This window comes from Bubalus kerabau, chromosome X (assembly GCF_029407905.1).
Source record: "Bubalus kerabau isolate K-KA32 ecotype Philippines breed swamp buffalo chromosome X, PCC_UOA_SB_1v2, whole genome shotgun sequence".
NCBI classification, from domain to species: Eukaryota; Metazoa; Chordata; class Mammalia; order Artiodactyla; family Bovidae; genus Bubalus; species Bubalus kerabau.
In genome coordinates, this window is record NC_073647.1 from 24,839,224 (window position 1) to 24,855,577 (window position 16,354).

The 16,354-nt window shown below is 41.7% G+C and overlaps 1 protein-coding gene and 1 non-coding gene across 5 annotated transcripts; both read right to left on the minus strand.

Moving 5' to 3' along the window:
• Window positions 1-3,776: 3,776 nt before the first annotated feature.
• RBMX (RNA binding motif protein X-linked) lies at window positions 3,777-12,817 on the minus strand. 4 transcript variants are annotated; one of them, XM_055565513.1, is made up of 11 exons: window positions 12,413-12,803; window positions 10,996-11,124; window positions 10,688-10,794; window positions 10,070-10,241; window positions 9,411-9,563; window positions 9,017-9,131; window positions 8,798-8,923; window positions 8,615-8,697; window positions 6,762-7,985; window positions 5,785-5,876; window positions 3,777-5,271 (listed from the first exon to the last, which is right to left on the minus strand). In XM_055565513.1, exons 2-9 carry the CDS (start codon window positions 11,102-11,104, stop codon window positions 7,675-7,677), a joined length of 1,176 nt encoding a protein of 391 aa, XP_055421488.1. In that variant the 5' UTR covers window positions 11,105-11,124; window positions 12,413-12,803; the 3' UTR covers window positions 3,777-5,271; window positions 5,785-5,876; window positions 6,762-7,674. The 4 variants fall into 4 exon arrangements, with proteins under 4 accessions (XP_055421488.1, XP_055421487.1, XP_055421490.1 ...); XM_055565512.1 differs by having other exon boundaries at window positions 12,417-12,802; XM_055565515.1 differs by lacking the exon at window positions 6,762-7,985 and having other exon boundaries at window positions 12,417-12,805.
• Window positions 10,876-10,947, minus strand: LOC129640487 (small nucleolar RNA SNORD61). The gene has a single exon (XR_008708854.1). It is a non-coding gene; the product is annotated as a small nucleolar RNA SNORD61 (small nucleolar RNA).
• Window positions 12,818-16,354: the final 3,537 nt, after the last annotated feature.

The window sequence follows — 16,354 nt, forward strand, 5'->3', positions numbered from 1 at the left end:
TAAGGACTAAAGTGGTAGTCACCTTTGAAGAAAACTTTTTGGCAGTTTCTTAAAATCAAGCATGTATCATCTACTCTCTTACTACATCAATTCCACTGCAGGCTATTTCTCCAGAAGACATGAAAATGTATGTCCAAAACTTGCCCAAGAATATTCATAGCAACATTATTCCTGATAGCCCCAAACTGAAAACACACCAGATGTCCATCAATATAAGGGATAAATTACACACTGGAATTCTACCCTGCGACGAAAAGGAACAAACTACTAATACAACTACATGGATGAGCCTCAAACATGTTGAAAGCTAAACACAGAAGGTACACTGATGTAGGATTTAATGTATATAAAGTAGTAAATTAAGCAAAATACCCTACACCAGTAGAAATCAAGTCAATGTTGCTTCTCTAGCGGGTGGGAACTTTCTGGAGGGAAACGTTCTCTCCTGATGCACAGGTTACAGCCTATTTTTCAGGACTAATCAAACTGAGCACTTGAAATCTATGCATTTCACTGTAAATATTTCGGTTCAAAAAATACAAATACTGGGGCTTCCCTGGTGGCTCATGGTAAAGAATCCTCCTTCCAACACAGGGCAAGTGGGTTTGATCCCTGATCCAGGAAGATCCCACATGCGGTGGAGTAACTACGCCTGTGAGCCTCAACTACTGAGCCCACGTGTCCTAGAACCTGTGCTCTGCAACAAGAGTTGCATCATCACAATGAGTGGCCCCCACTTGCCACAGTGAGAGAAAAGCCCACACAGCAGCAAAGACCCACCAGTCAAAAATATGTTAATTTTTAAAATGTAGATGCTACTCACTATTCACTGGAGATACACAAATTTAAGCCACAATGATACATAGATGGGGTACAGAGTAACCAGAACTCACACTGTTACTGGTGACACAGCTTTGGAAAAATCACCTGGCCATTTCTTAACAAAACTTTCTGCTTTACGTAATATCCAGCAATTTCTTACCTGTTTTCATCTCTAACCACGTACAGACTTGCATAAGAACACCATTCATAGGGATTTTATTTGTAATGAAAGTGAAAGTGAAAAGGGAAAGTGAAGTCGCTCAGTCATGTTGGACTCTTTGCGACCCCATGGACTGTAGCCAACCAGGTTCCTCCCTCCATGGGATTTTCCAGGTAAGAATACTGGAGTGGGGTGCCATTTCCTTCTCCAGGGGATCTTCCCGACCCAGGCTATTATTTGTAATAGCCAAAAGTATGTAAAAAAAAAAAAAATCCCGTACTCATACATACACAACATGCCTGAATCTCAAAAGCATTCTGCCTAATGATAGCCTTATACAAGGACCCATATCTTGCATTTATAAGTTCCAGAACAGGCAATTAGTCTGTATGTCTGGGGATGAAGGAAAGAATTGTTGAGGAAGGGTCACAAGGTAACGTGGTGAGGTGACAGCAACATTCTCTACCTTGAGAGTGTGTATGTCTTTACCAAATCTCATGATATGCTTTAGGCTGAAGTCCCTTCAAAATTTGTTCAGAGCTTGTTATTGTTCTGTTATTGTTATTGTTTTTCAGGTTGACATGTGCAACTAAACAGAAATTGATGGGATGACATAGATATACCTATGGCTGATTCATGTTGATGTTTCACAGAAATCAACAGAATACTGCAAAGCAGTTATCCTTCAATTAAAAATAACTTTAAAAAATAAAAATTTTTGGGATGGATTTAAGTTTTTCTGGAACAACTGGTAGTACAGAGCTGAGGCTATTCAGGCTTCCCAGATGGCTCAATGATAAAAGAACGAGCTTGCCAATGCAAGAGACTCAGGTTCGTTCCATCGCTGGATTGGGAGGATCCCCCAGGAGTAGGAAATGGCAACCCAACCCAGTATTCTTGCCTGGAAAATTCCATGCACAGATGAGCCTGGCAGGCTACAGTCCCTGGGGTCGCAAGTCAGACACAACTGACAATGCACGCACTGCCATGAACTGCCTGAGGTTATTTACAGAATGAGTGTTAGTCACTCAGTGTCCTACTCTTTGCCACCCCATGGACAGTAGTCTGTCCATGGGATTCTCTAGGCAAGAATACTGGAATGGGTTGCCGTGCCCTTCTCCAGGGAATTTTCTCAACCCAGGAATGGAAGAACTTGGGTCTCTTGCATTGCAGGCAGCTTCTTACCATCTGAGCCATCAGAGAGGGGGTTCGGTGATGAGTTTTCAACTGGCTATATAATCTAATCAGTGTATTAGAAGGAGACAACAGGATGAGATGGTTGGATGGCATCACCGACTCAATGGACAAGAGTTTGAATAAGCTCCAGGAGTTGATGGACAGAGAAGCCTGGCGTGCTGCAGTCCATGGGGTTGCAAAGAGCTGGACACAACTGAGTGAAATGAAATACATGTAACGGGAACCACAAAACGAAGGCTGTTGCAGTGGCCTGACTCACCTCACAAAGGCAAACCTACAAAGCCCATGCTTACAGGAAACCACGTCAAGGTGACCTTTAACATTGTTCACTCAATCATGTCACTTGCAGTTACTTGTAGCCGACCAGGTTCCTCTGTCCATGGAATTCTCTGGGCAGTACTAGAGTGGGTTGCCATTCTCTACTCCAGGGATCTTACCAACCCAAGGACGGAACCCTTATCTCTTATATTGGCTGGCAGATTCTCTAACCACTAAGCAACCAGGCAAGCCAAGACACAATTACAATCCTCCAACTCGGCTTACGGAGAAGGCAATGGCAGCCCACTCCAGTACTCTTGCCTGGAAAATCCCATGGAGGAGCCTGGTAGGCTGCAGTCCATGGGGTCGCTGATGGTCGGACACGACTGAATGACTTCACTTTCACGCATTGGAGAAGGAATTGGCAACCCACTCCAGTATTCTTGCCTGGAGGATCCCAGGGGACAGGGGAGCCTGGTGGGCTATGGGGTCGCAGAGTCGGACACGACTTAAGTGACTTAGCAGCAGCAGCAACTCGGCTTTATGGGTTTCCCAGGTGGTGCTAGTAAAGAATCCATCTGCCAATGCAGGAGATGAGACATGTGGGTTCAATCCCTGTGCTGGAAGATCCCCTGAAGAAGGAAATGGCAACCCACTCCAGTCTTTTTCCCTAGAGAATCCCATGGACAGAGCCTGGTGGGCTATAGTCCACAGGGTCACAAAGTCTGACTGTATCAACTTAGCCCAACTCAGCTTTAGCGAGCTCACCTTCCCCTACAAACAGGGCCCCCACAGCCAATGATCCCCTGGGAACAGTGCTTGGCTGCCTGTGAGGTACTGTACTCAACCCACTGATTGCTTTCCCTTAAAGGACAGCTGTCACTAAATTAGTTTTATCAAGTGCAAATGAACATGAGTCAGATGTACATAGAGCCAACACACACTAATCTTGTGCTGATTTAATGACATCCCCAAGGGACTTGGTCTGAAGTGGGACTCACTGCCAAATTGAATTAACCGACCTGTTTCTCCCAGGAGCCAGCAGGAAATACTAGAAACATTACAGTCAATCTCCGGTACTTTAGCTTCCAGTTTTTTGGTGTTATTGCTCCAATTTCAGGGCAAGGATCACCTGAATTACCTCATTGCCTACCCGAAGCTCCCTCCCCTAGGAAGCCTAGCCATAGGCTACTTCAATGACTATGTTCCCTGGCAACTGGCTGCCAGGGTGAACAGTGCCTAAGAACTAGGGTTTGGGGGTGGAGGACGTTTGCAGATCCTTATTTAAAAGCCAAAATAAAATCCTTTATTATAAAAAAGACCCCAGAGCCACAAAAAATGCACGTCAAGTTTTATTAGGTTCAAATACAAAACATTCCAAAAGAGAGAAAAGCCATCTATTATATCTAAGTACTATATTCAACTACCAGTTAAACGAGGAAAACACGTTACTCTGTTTCTTTTACAACCAGTATAAACCAAGACCAATTCTTTTCCCAACAGGAGCAGAAATAAGTCTGCTGGGTCAGTAAACTATTTGCCAAATAGCTGTCTGGTCATTAAACATTCAATTTAGTATTGGTTTTACTATGATTAGTCTCTATGTTCTACACTATCTTCAAGATACCTAAATAAAATCTCAAGAGCCAAAAGGTCCTTGGGAGCACAGACCCAAGTAATTTCGATTACAGAATGATTGAGGAAGACAGCTATGTAAGTGCAATGGCTTTTTAAATTTGGTCAATACCCTCATGATCTGTGATTGGAAGAGCCTGTCAAAATGAGGGTTAAATTTCTGCATATTTTCCACAACTGCAAACAGTAAACATGACAGTACTGATATTTACTAGGTAAACATTCAGAAAGTGAGTTGGTTCCTTCTAACCCAACAACTCAAATCTGTTTCCTTTGAGAACATTAGCTTTTACACCATTGGCTCTAATCTTCAATGCAATAAATGATAATAAAGCTGTAACGATTTGTTTGCAAGACATGAACTGGGGTAGGGGGTAAAGGAAGCTTACAAAACAACTATTCTTTTAAAAAAAAAAAAAAAAAAAACAACAGCAAAAGCCAACCGGCCCAATTTTGTCTCCAGTTTTCAAAGTGTGCTTTCGAGCATTTCAGCTGTTTCCAGTTACTTTAGTTTCCAGATATTAGTCTTCCATTTAGTTTTAAGACTAAATCTCACTTTTGGATAAACACAAGGAAATATTTCACTTGCTGAAAAATCACTTTACTGGATAAAGTTACCTCTTATGCCTTTCAGTTTTCTAATCCAACTTTCTGACAATCAGTGGTAATTAGGAAGTTCTAAATTGCAGTTGTCCCCATTACTTTGGGCTTCCCTGGTGGCTCAGCTGGTCAAAAATCTGCCTGCAATGCGGGAGACCTGGGTTCGATCCCTGGGTTGGGAAGATCCCCTGGAGATGGCAAAGGCTACCCACTCCAGTATTCTGGCCTGGAGAATTCCACGGACTGTATAGTCCATGGGGTCACAAAGAGTCGGATACGACTGAGCAACTTTCACGTCACTTCTATGACTTTAGCTAAAGTAAAGTCAAAGCTGAAACAAGAACCACAAGAACTTCCTGACTACCTCCACTTACCCATTTCCTTAATTACTCCCCTTTCTCCATCTTGTCAATTACTTATTTTAAGAAACTGCCACTCCCTAGTTAAGAGTGCTAACCAACTGGGGTTGATGCCTTCCTTAGAGCCACGGGAACCCTGGAAGGCAAAAATCTTGTCTGCACCAAACCAATTCTGATGAGTACTGCTTATGCAACTGTTGTGCCTTAAGGACAATCAGCAATTCTTCTGCTTCAACAGCTCTGTAAAATGAAAAGGTGCTATCAGGTCACAAGACATTTAGTGTTTCATTCTGGAAATAACCCAGGAAGCTCAAAAAAAAAAAAAAAAAGAAACAAAAAACCCATCGGAATTCCTGTTATCATTCTACCACTAAAACTGTTACCCAAGCTAAGGACTTAGTGGCATCTGTTATCAGTTAGTTCACCCTTTAGCCAAATTGGACTGATCAAGTATCCTTTTTAAAAAGGCTCAGGAAACAGTTTGAACCTCATACAAATTGTTCACATAGCAAAACGCTACACTGTATCACTCCAGCCAACAACTGGTAACAAAGGACTAGCAAGCTGTATACATTAAATACATTAAATACAGCTATGTTTGAGAAAACCTTACTCCCATTTAATGTGCCAGGTGTTACAGATTTACCCTGCTAATCCTAAAATTAACCCATTACAGATAACTTGCCAATATCAAGGCGTGCAACATGGCAATGCCATAGTATTTATACCTATAAAAGCCAGTGCAAAACTTACCTTAGCATTGCATTTCTCTTGTTGCCAGCTTTATCTAGTGTGAAAAAAATCAGCACTCCATGACCATCATGACCATGACCAAAATTCTCAACCTGTAAAAATTAAATAGGTAACTAGTTATCTCTCTTAAGGAAATTCTTCAAAACTTGCCTATAACTGCCCTCTTTTCCAGAAAGAAAAGGCAAGTTCAGACTTGCAGCTTAACGTATTTCGTGTTCTACTATTTCTCTTAAGTGGTGGAAGCTTCACTGGCTTGGGATGGACTGGAATGGCTTAAATGGTTAAGTTGCATGGCTTATGGATTCCCATTCTGTTCCAATGGTGCACTGCCATGTTAAATCCATAAGTTGAACGGACAAAACTTATTTGAAGGAATTAAGTGCAGTGTAAGGATTTTTAGTTGGAGGTCTTCAAGTTTACTATATTCAAGAGCATCTTTTTCAACTTCATGGCTGGACCTGGGTCATGCTGCCTCAGGTTTTGCTTTTTAAAGACCACTTGCAATAGATTTTCTCCATAGAGTGTAGTTTCACAGAACTAAAAACAAGTCAGGCATCCAACTAAATGTCAGGTTTGCAATGGCTTACAGGGGGTAAAGAGAGGGGGACCCCAAACTTAAGCCATTTCCTATATTGACTAAAAGACTAATTTGAAAAACGTTAAAACATGAAGCATGTTTAAAGGTCTTCATCAAAAATAAGATTTAAAAAATACCCCCTCCCAAGCCCCAGATCGCTACTGGTAAACAGCTGTATTAAGGCCTTTAAGTGTCACACATGCTTTAAAAAAAGAAATCCAAGTGTTGAATTTGGAGGACTTCTAATATGCTATCGAACACTTTGTTTTCCAAAAGTTTTTTTTTTTTTTAATCTAGAAAGCATTTCCATTGCCATGAGGTACAGTATGTTTCACTGTACTATGAGGAAGGTAAGTGTTCAATTTCGACTTAGACGGAAAAACTAGTTTGCTTTGCTTACCATCTTTGCTGTTTCACAGGCATTTGATGCTTTAAATCTGATGTGGAATGCTGATAGATTCACTTTTTAGAAGTCATAAGCCTTTGAGAAGTTGGAGATAACTTCATTGCTTATCTATTTTCTCCTTTGCAATCAAGCTGTTCCTTAAAAGTGAGACACTACAGAGTTGCAAAAATTTGAAACAGTAAGAGCAAGCATCGTTTGCAGCTTCATGGTTGGTTTTGGCCAAACTTTTTATTTAGTATTCTGTAGTTGCTTAACACACACTTAAATGGTCTTATTGGGGAGGGGGAAAGGGGAGGTTCTTGTAGATTCCCAAGGAAATGTCAGAAAGGCAAAATATGGCCAGCATTATCCATTTGCTTTTTTCTGGGTTTACTGGGCGAATAGCACTTTCCTTACATATATGCATCTGATCTCAGGTTTTTCATACTGAGAACATTTGAGATTTCAGTTTGAAGACACTCTGAAATCCTAAGAGTAGCATACCCCGACCACCCTCTAATAGCTAGCTTGTTTATATAGGCAGGAGGATTCATCTCTCCATTTTAGATGACTAGATATTTTGTGTAAGATAAACTGCTTGCCTCATCATTTACTGGGGAAAATCCTATAGGAAGTGGCCTTTAGGGACACTTTTACTTGGAAGATTACACCACTAGTACACATGTCAAGTCTTAACACACTTAACATTTCATTTGCTTGTTGAAAGCAATGTCATAAAATCAAAGATTAAACATGTTTTACTTTCTTTCCTCACAAGAACATAAAAATTATGGAAAGGGAACTTAACAGGAAATTTAAAAAAAGTAACACAATCTTTCCTTTTAGTAGTCCTTGGGTAGTTATGATAGAACAGGTTCCACTTTTGTTTGTTTCTTTGAACAGGGATTTTGGTCCAAGTTGTTTGTTTTTAGTATCTGCTTCTGCCTCCCCCTCTATCAGATCGGCTTCCTCCACGGCCACCACCTCTTGGTGCTCCGCGGCTTGAACTGCTGTAGGAATCTCGTGGAGGAGGGTACCCCCTTTCCATAGAAGGGGGAAGCCCTCTTTCTTGTCTGCCAACCCGATCACGACCACTTGAGTAGAGATCACTTCGGCTGCTTGAGTAACTGTCTCGACTTCCACCATATCCGTCACGTGAGCTGCTGTAATCATCATAGCGACTGCTTCCACCATAAGATGGCGGGGGCCCTCGTGTAGGTGGAGCACTACGTGAGTTACCTGCAGGGTCAATGGTCAGGTAATATGGCAACACTATAAATTGTATATATACAACATTTAAATCTGAATTTACAGAATTCTTGTATTAAACGTTTACTGTCTTAACTGGGAGCTTTTAAACTCTGCCATTGCTGGCCATTAACAGGGATTTGCTCATCTGCTGAGACACGGAAATGGGTGGGTTTTAATGTTTGTTTGAAAAGACTGAAGACGGTGTGTATTTCAAGAGGATATTCCAGACAGCTTGTTATTTTATAGTAGACACTCAGCCAACTTTCCAGTGATAAGTTGCAATTGTGAACTGTAGACTTTCCTTCATATTGCAATGGTAAACATTTGATCTTGTTAATAAAGTTTTTAAATTGTATTTTCACTGTTGGGGGAAAACACATAAGGCTGCCAATTTAAGCAAGCAAAATCCCCTCCAAAGCAAGCCAACAGCCTCAAAAAAAACTTAGAAAAAACAAAAGCCCCTCACAAGACTAGGAAAAGCCCAGCTGAATAAATTACCCCCTTAAAAGCAAGCAAACATCCCTTTAAAAGCAAGCACCACAACAGCCTAATAAACTGGCTCATGAACCTAAAAACTCAAGCTGGTGATAGTCAGAGACCCTCAACCAAAATCTTACCATAACTCTCATATGAATCTCTGTAGGAACCTCCACTTGGATGATCTGAATAGTCACGATCACGACCATAGCCATCTCTATCACTATATTAAAAAGAAATATGTGTAAGCCCCAGAACACTAGTTTTTACAGCTAAAAAAATTTTTTTACATCAAGCCATGGCAGCAAGATCAAGTCACATACCTATAGCCTCTTGATGGATAGTCATCACGTGAACTGGAATGACCATAATCACGGTAAGTATAATCTCTTGGTGGTGGTGCATAATCTCTTGTATCACGAGAACTTGGGTAATCTCTGCTTGAATAGCTAAAGAAACAAAAGTAACTTGGTTCATACTTTTGATGAGCTCTCCTTCAACCTGAAGTATTAAGGACAAAAGCTACTATACTTTTCTGTTACCTGTCTTTAGTAGAATATCCATCATCTCTTGGGGACAAATAAACATCTCTACGAGAGGGCAAGGGCTCCCTTCGAGGTGGACCTCCGTAACTATCTCTTCCACGTGATACAGGAGCTTAAGGAGAAATCAATTTTAAAAATACACCCAGAGCAAAGTAAAAATACAAATTTGCATTGAAGCAATGAAAAGCAGTGATTTAACCAAATATGACAATATGGATGTATATGAGGAAATCCTCTAAAATTTCTTAATTACGCCAAAATTATTTTCAATGCTCTGCATTTAACTTCGTGACTTCAAGTGATCTAGATACAGTTTAAATATCATTTTTAGGATTCACCTCAATCCTTGTGTTATGATGGTAGAATAGACTGTCATATACAGAACATTTACCTCTTCCTCCCATTCCACTGCTGCTTCTAACTGGTCCTGAAGGGGCAGATCTTTTAGGAGGAGGACCCCCACTTCGTGGTGGTGGTCCTCTTTTTACCGGAAGTGGTCCCCTGGAAGAACTCATGTTAAAATTCATGGAATAGCCACCATCATCTACATTAGAACAAAAAAAATCATGTTAATACATGAAAAAGCTACAAAAGTTTTGCTTGATCAAGAACAAGACCATTTCTGTTTGGGGGGGAAATCTTTAGTTGTTAGTCTCCATAGAGACTGTGAGACGTGTTAGTCTATATAGACACACATGAGTTAGCACAGATCAGAAAAGTAGAACTGAAGGGTTCTACTGAGGGTTCAAATTACTTCAAAAAAACCCCCAAATTATTTAATACCTATCAAAATTTTTCTATAAGTGTTTTTCCCTACAGAATGAGTTCATCTGGATAAAGAATAGCTTATTGTTAATTATTTCAAGGCATTGTTAATTTAACTGAGTATGCCTTCTATATTTCCCTTAAGGAAATCACTTTGGTAGATGAATAAAATGTTCTCAATTTCAAAAGCTAAGGCCTTTAAAATAAAGATTAACCAAAGTACACACTGATGTATTTACAGTTCTTAATTTATATACGAAGCCTAAATCAAACTTAAGTCATTACCCATGTGCCCTCCATGGGATGGAGGTCCCCTGGTTCCTCCACTTCCTCCTCTTCCTCCCCGAAGGCCTCTGGGAGGGCCTCTGCTTCTTGGAGGTGGAGGTGGTCCACGTCTACCACTTTCAAATGATGGTTTAGTGGCTTGTTCTACCTTGATGGCTTTTCCATCTAAGGACTAAATAATATCCATGGTTAATTAAAAATATTTAAAAGAGAACTTGCTGATCCACTATGCACTGACACTAGTATGTCCTTCAAAATGTTTTTACCTTTCTGTTTAGCATTCAAATTTTTAAGATATTATTTTAACTAAAACGTTAAGTAATCGGTAAAGTTGGTAAAATTTAACAAGGTGAAACAATTACCAACCTATTAAGATAAATAACCAAAAAGCAAAGCCGAAGTATAATAATACAAAGTATCATACATAACATTTAAAATTGAAGGATTTTTTTGTTAAGAATACACTGAGTACAAAAAGGTCCTTCTGAAATTACAAGGCACTGTAGCAGGGTCATGGAAAGGTTTATACTCAAATTCAAGAGCAGCCCTACACCAGACTTGGGTAACAATGTGCTATTTTACATACTAGGAAACATTGTATCCTGCAGATACTCTTACCTTTCCATTCATGTCTCTGGCTGCATCCTTAGCATCTGCTGGGCTTTCAAAGGTGACAAAAGCAAATCCTCTAGATTTGTTGGTTTCACGATCTTTCATCAAGAGAACTAAAAAGTAGTTTTCAGGGGGAAAAAAGTGTTACTCTAGTTGAAAAGGAAAAACAAAAATTAATCTGTAAAAAAGAAAGCAAGCTCAGAACTTCTTAGAGGACAAAGCACATTATCATTTCATGCGATCAATGCAATCAAAGTCATCACAGCTCACCTTTTTAATTATAATAACCCTGTATACATTTTCAGGTAACTCACCTTCCACTATTCGTCCATATTTGCCAAATACTGCTTCAAGGGCTTTCTCATTGGTTTCTGTATTGAGGCCACCGATAAAGAGCTTTCCTGGGCGATCTGCCTCAACCATTTTTCCCCCCTGGTTAAGATCTGTTGGGGAAAAAAAGTTACCCTCCGTGAAAAAAAGTTCAAGTTTACCCAATGTTATGTATCATGCTTATTTTTTGTTTACTAAAATCATGAACACGGAAAGCAATTCTTAAGCCTCACCAGAAAACCTGTGTAATTAGTTTAGTGACAGCAGTTTAATAAACTGGCTTATAAAGCCAACTTAACTAATTCCTGCATCTTTAATCCACTTTGGCAGTCTTAAGTAACTGCAACACTTCAAAAATTGCATTTTACTTTAAACACTATATTTACTGCATTTTAAAGATTCAATTGTTGTTCTTTAGTTGTTCAGTCGTGTCCAACTCTCTCACGACCCCATGGACTGTATCCCACCCGGCTTCTCTGTTCATGGGATTTTCCAGGCAAGTATACTGGAGTGGGTAGCCATTCCCTTCTCCAGGGGATCTTCCCCACCTAGGGATCAAACCCTGGGTTGCGGGCTGATTCTTCACCGCTGAGCCACCAGGGAAGCCTTAAAAAATTCAATTATCCCATCCCAATTACCCTAGTGATTTTTAAAAACCTACTCAGTCAAGGTCACAGACCAAACGCAGGTCCCTCTGACCAATCCAAGAACTCTGGCTCCTTTCATTACGATTTCCTAATAAATCTAAGCAGCAATTTAAAGTTTTAACCAAGTTATGACTCTCCGTCAACAGCCCCTGCCCCGCTCACATTACCGACTTTTAAAAAGCGTCAATATTATCTCATACGAAATAACGGAATGTGGAAGCGCGCCCTGTAACCCAGTACTCAAAGGCTGCAGTGGAACCCAATTAAAACCCGTCATTAAAAACCGCGTGGAAAATACAAAATGGCGACACTTGGATTGAGCCCAGAACAACCTCCCCCGGTCAGGGAGTAACTTTTGCCACCAGCGGCGCTTCAGAAAATTCAAAGGGCTTCCTCTCCAAGGCCCGCCAATGAACAAGGACCCCGCGCAAAAGTGCACGTGCCCGCCCGAGGTCAGGGCCATCCCCACGCAGATATCGGCGGAGGAAGCGCGGTCCCTCCTCGTCTGCTCCGGTCTAACCTCCGCCACCCCCCACCCCTGCAGGAGAAACAGCCAAACTTTCCGGGGAGGCACATTACGAAGCGCCCCCTCCTCCCGCGTCGGTTTCCCGTCGACACTCCCAGCTTTGCCTAAATAGGTCGGCACCTCCGGGTTCTTAAAATGGCGCCCGCCACCCTCATCTCCAGGGAGATAATCCCAAATTGTAACGTGGCAAGAATGGACGCAAGATACAAAGTAACGAAAAGGACTCACGTACTGGAGAGGTGACGACGGTCTCAAGCTCCTGCGAGCTCGCCAACAGCGGCTTCCTAGCAGCTCGGCACGCGGGAGGGCAGCCGATCCTGAGAACGGAAGCTGTAAGGCGCTCGCACTACTGCGCAACGAGGGCGAACAAAGGAGACAGCAAACTTTATACGGCCCGGGAACGAGGCTCAAGGACCCGGATGGAGGCGGGGCTTAGATTTTGAAACGTGTAGGGAGGGGGAGCGGTTCCCAGTATCCCCACTGGCTGCCCCCGCCGTTAATCACTCTTCGCTCCTCCCTTTTTCCCGGGCCCTCGTCTCTTCGGCCGGCCCCAGTTTCTAACCGTTTTCCCAGCCCCCACCGGTGCTCCACAAACCCGCGTTTTTGCTTTCTTCTAAAATGGTTCACGGACTGCATATAATAAAGAATTCAAATTTTTTGCGTGTTCTAGTGGTCCCGGCAAGGTGCTAAACTTTACACCCATTAACTCATTTAATTCTCGAAACAACATGACGAGGGTAGAACTATGCCAGTTTTGCAGAAAGGAAAAACAAAAGAAGTTTAGATAATAAAATATATTTCCCCAAAATACCTTTAACAAGAATTTTTGGTGAATGGGGAAAATTCTGATAAATGTCAGGTGGGGGAAAAAACCTGTATTAAACAGCGGGGAGATAACCCATTTTAAAGAACAATTACTGAGCACCTACTAAATTGCAGGCAGGCTCTGGGCTTGGCCGTGAGAGTACAACCCAGAATAAGCAAGGCGAGGTCAACGCGCCTCATTGGTAAAGCTGCCAGATTTAGCAGGTGAAAATACAGAAAACCCCTTCAGGTTTGAATTTCGGATACCAAATACTTTTTTCAGTATAATAGCTCTCAATATGAAGTACTTATTAGCCGTTTATCTGAAATGCAAATTTAACTGGAGATTTCCTTTTTACCTGTCAATCCTACTCGCGGAGGGGATCACAAACGTTTTTGATTTGCTAATTTCTTTAAAAACTGAAGAAGAAATTTAAATACAATTAATAAATAAAACAATTGCATGCTGTGATTAGTGCTAGGGAGGAAGTAAACTCGGTGCTTTGATGGACAGTATTTGAGAGGCCAAATTCGATCTAACCCTCAGGGAAGGCCTACCTGAAGAAGTGACTTTGGAGGTCAGATCTGAGGAAGAAAAGAAACCCTCCATGGGTAAGCTGGAGGGTAGGGGAGGATCAGAAGCTCTTCAGAAAAAGAAGCACAAAGTATAGTGAAAGACCTTGCATGTTTCAAGGGACAAAAAGGGATCCAGGGTGACCAGAATTTAAGGGGCATTATATGAGGGAGCCAAAGCAGGCAGAACATTCAAACCCACTACAAGATTGCAGGGGGTAGGTGTGGAAGCAGGGACAACAATGGGGCTGTGCAAATGGACCAGGAAACACAAGACAGTGCCTTGAATTAGGGTTGTGGCAGGTGTATATGGCAAGCAGCATGGACAGGATTTGCTCATGAATCAGATGGAAAAGCATTGAGGTATAATTTGAAAAACAGGATAAGTCATTATGGATGAGTAAATATCTGGTATTAGTAAGGGGTGGCCATTTGCTAAAGCAGCTGCAAAGGAGCAAGTTTGGGGATGTGGGCGGAGATGGAGAAATCTGATGCTCAGAGTAAAGATCAGGGCTAAATTTGTTGCTTTAGAAATAGTAATAAAACTCATCAGAATGAATGATACCACCAAGAAGAGACTATAATGGGGAAAAGAAGTCCCCCAATCGCACAGTATTAAGTATTAAAAAATACATGTGGAGAGGAAGACACTGGAAGGAAATAGGCTAAAATGTTACCAGTTTATCTCACGGAGGGATAGAATTTGTGAACAGTTGTTACTTTTCTTCTACACAGTTACAGTTGCTCTGTCTGCCGTGGTGAATTATGGTTTATGCCAGGGAGGTGATAGTAAATGATGCTCAACTCAGGTCATAGGTAAAAACCCCCAAGGAACTTTGGAACCAGCTCTGAGTTATTAACATTAACGGAGGGAATAGTGCTCAGTAGCATAAGAATATTTGTTGTTTTTTTCTTTTCTCAGCCAAATAATAACAAGCAAAGCAAAAGTCACGTCTACTTGTGTTCAGAATAAGTTATATATATTATTATCTCTGCCAATAGTTGGGAACTGGCCGGGTTGGCATAAAACACTTAAATGTATGGCTCAGGAAGCAGAGTCTGCACCTCCAGGCAGAACTAGGAGAGATCCCTCCCCTTGAGGCCAGCAGGCACTCTCTCTGTCTCAGATCCAGACAGAGGATGACAGGGCCTCTTCCAGTCTAGGGCAAAACAGGGCTGACTCTACCATAGATGGCTTTGTCCCCTTGGGTCTCAAGAAGGGAACAGATCACGCAGGTTTTGTGGTTGGTGCTCAGGAATATGGGGATGGGGGGTGGGGAGTGGAGTGCTCTAGACTAGGGTAGACAGCACTTCAAAGGACCGCAAGAGAGAGGAAGATGTGGTGGGGCATGTCTAGTTAAAGAATCTGTAAGAAAGGATCATTATGGCTGTAGCTTAGAATCTAGAGGTGAAACAGAGAGGACAAAGCAAGTAGGTGGAGAGGGAGGCAGAGGGTGTACTGATCTGATCAGAAGTGGAGGTAATCAGATTTCATCTTAGGAGATCACCATGGCTGTGCTGGGAAGGGAGGGGCAGGAAGCAGGGTGTTGCTGATGTAGTTCCAAGAGAGAAGGGATGTGGGCAGACTGAGGGTTAGCAACTCTGGTCCACAGGCAGTCTGGTAAGCAAGTCTCACACTGCCCCAAATGAATCTCTGAATCCCATCCTTCCCTCTCCTGGATCTTCTAGATTTTTCTCTTTACTTCTTTCTTCCTATTTACTCCTTTGGATTATCATTAAATGTAGTTATAGTTTTCTTAACTCTGATTTTTCCTTTGCCCCATTTGTTTCTCTCCAGATGTCATCTCAATGATTGATGGTCTGAGTCAAGTGATATTAAATTTGCCCCTATGTATCCCTGGAATATAATCAGTGCTAAATAAATATTGACTGAATGAATTACAGGGCTTCCCAGGTGGTACTAGTGGTAAAGAATCCACCTGCCAATGCAGAAGATATAAAAGACATGGGTTTGATCCCTGGGTAGGGAAGATCCTCTGGAGGAGGGCATGGCAACCCATTCCAGCATTCTTGCCCGGAGAATCCCATGGACAGAGGAGCCTGGCAGGCTACAGTCCATAGGGTCGCAAAAAGTCGTACTGAAGCAACTTAGCACACACACATGAATGAACTACAAGCTGTTTTTATCCTCCGTGGTACTTAGTATGAGATGGGTGTATAGTAAGTATTTAATGAATACTGATGGCCTTGTCTCAAATCCCAATTCACCTGAAAAGGGCTCACTTTTTTTTTTTCACTGAACAAACAACAATAAAACAAAAACACTCTAAAGCTTCGAACCATTGGTTAAGAAATAACCTTCAGTCATCAAGCTAAGGGTCACTTTGTGATGAGTTAGTTAAAGGAAAGCTCTCCTGTAAGCCTTGCATTTTTACAGAAAGGGCAAATGTGAGGTCACTCTGCAGCCAGTTGTGCCTGTTTTCCAAATTACAGAAAGATATCTTGCCACTTGTTCTAAAAATGTCTGTTATCTGGCATGAAACAAAGAGGAAGGGAGGGAAGAATTGTATGTGATTAAAAATTGGAAGGCTTTCCAAGAGGCTTTCCAGAAGATAGCCTACTTTGCTACAACAAGCAAGGAAAAAAAACTTTGTAACCAGTGTACAGCTCTGATATAGAGTAACTGGAAGGATGAGTGAAGATACAATTCTATTGTATCTTTCTCTACAGTGGAGGAGATTATGACTTTTAACCAGGCTTCATACTTGAGCTTCCCTGGTGGCTCAAACAGTAAAGAATCTGCCTGTAATACAAGAGACCCTGGTTTGATCC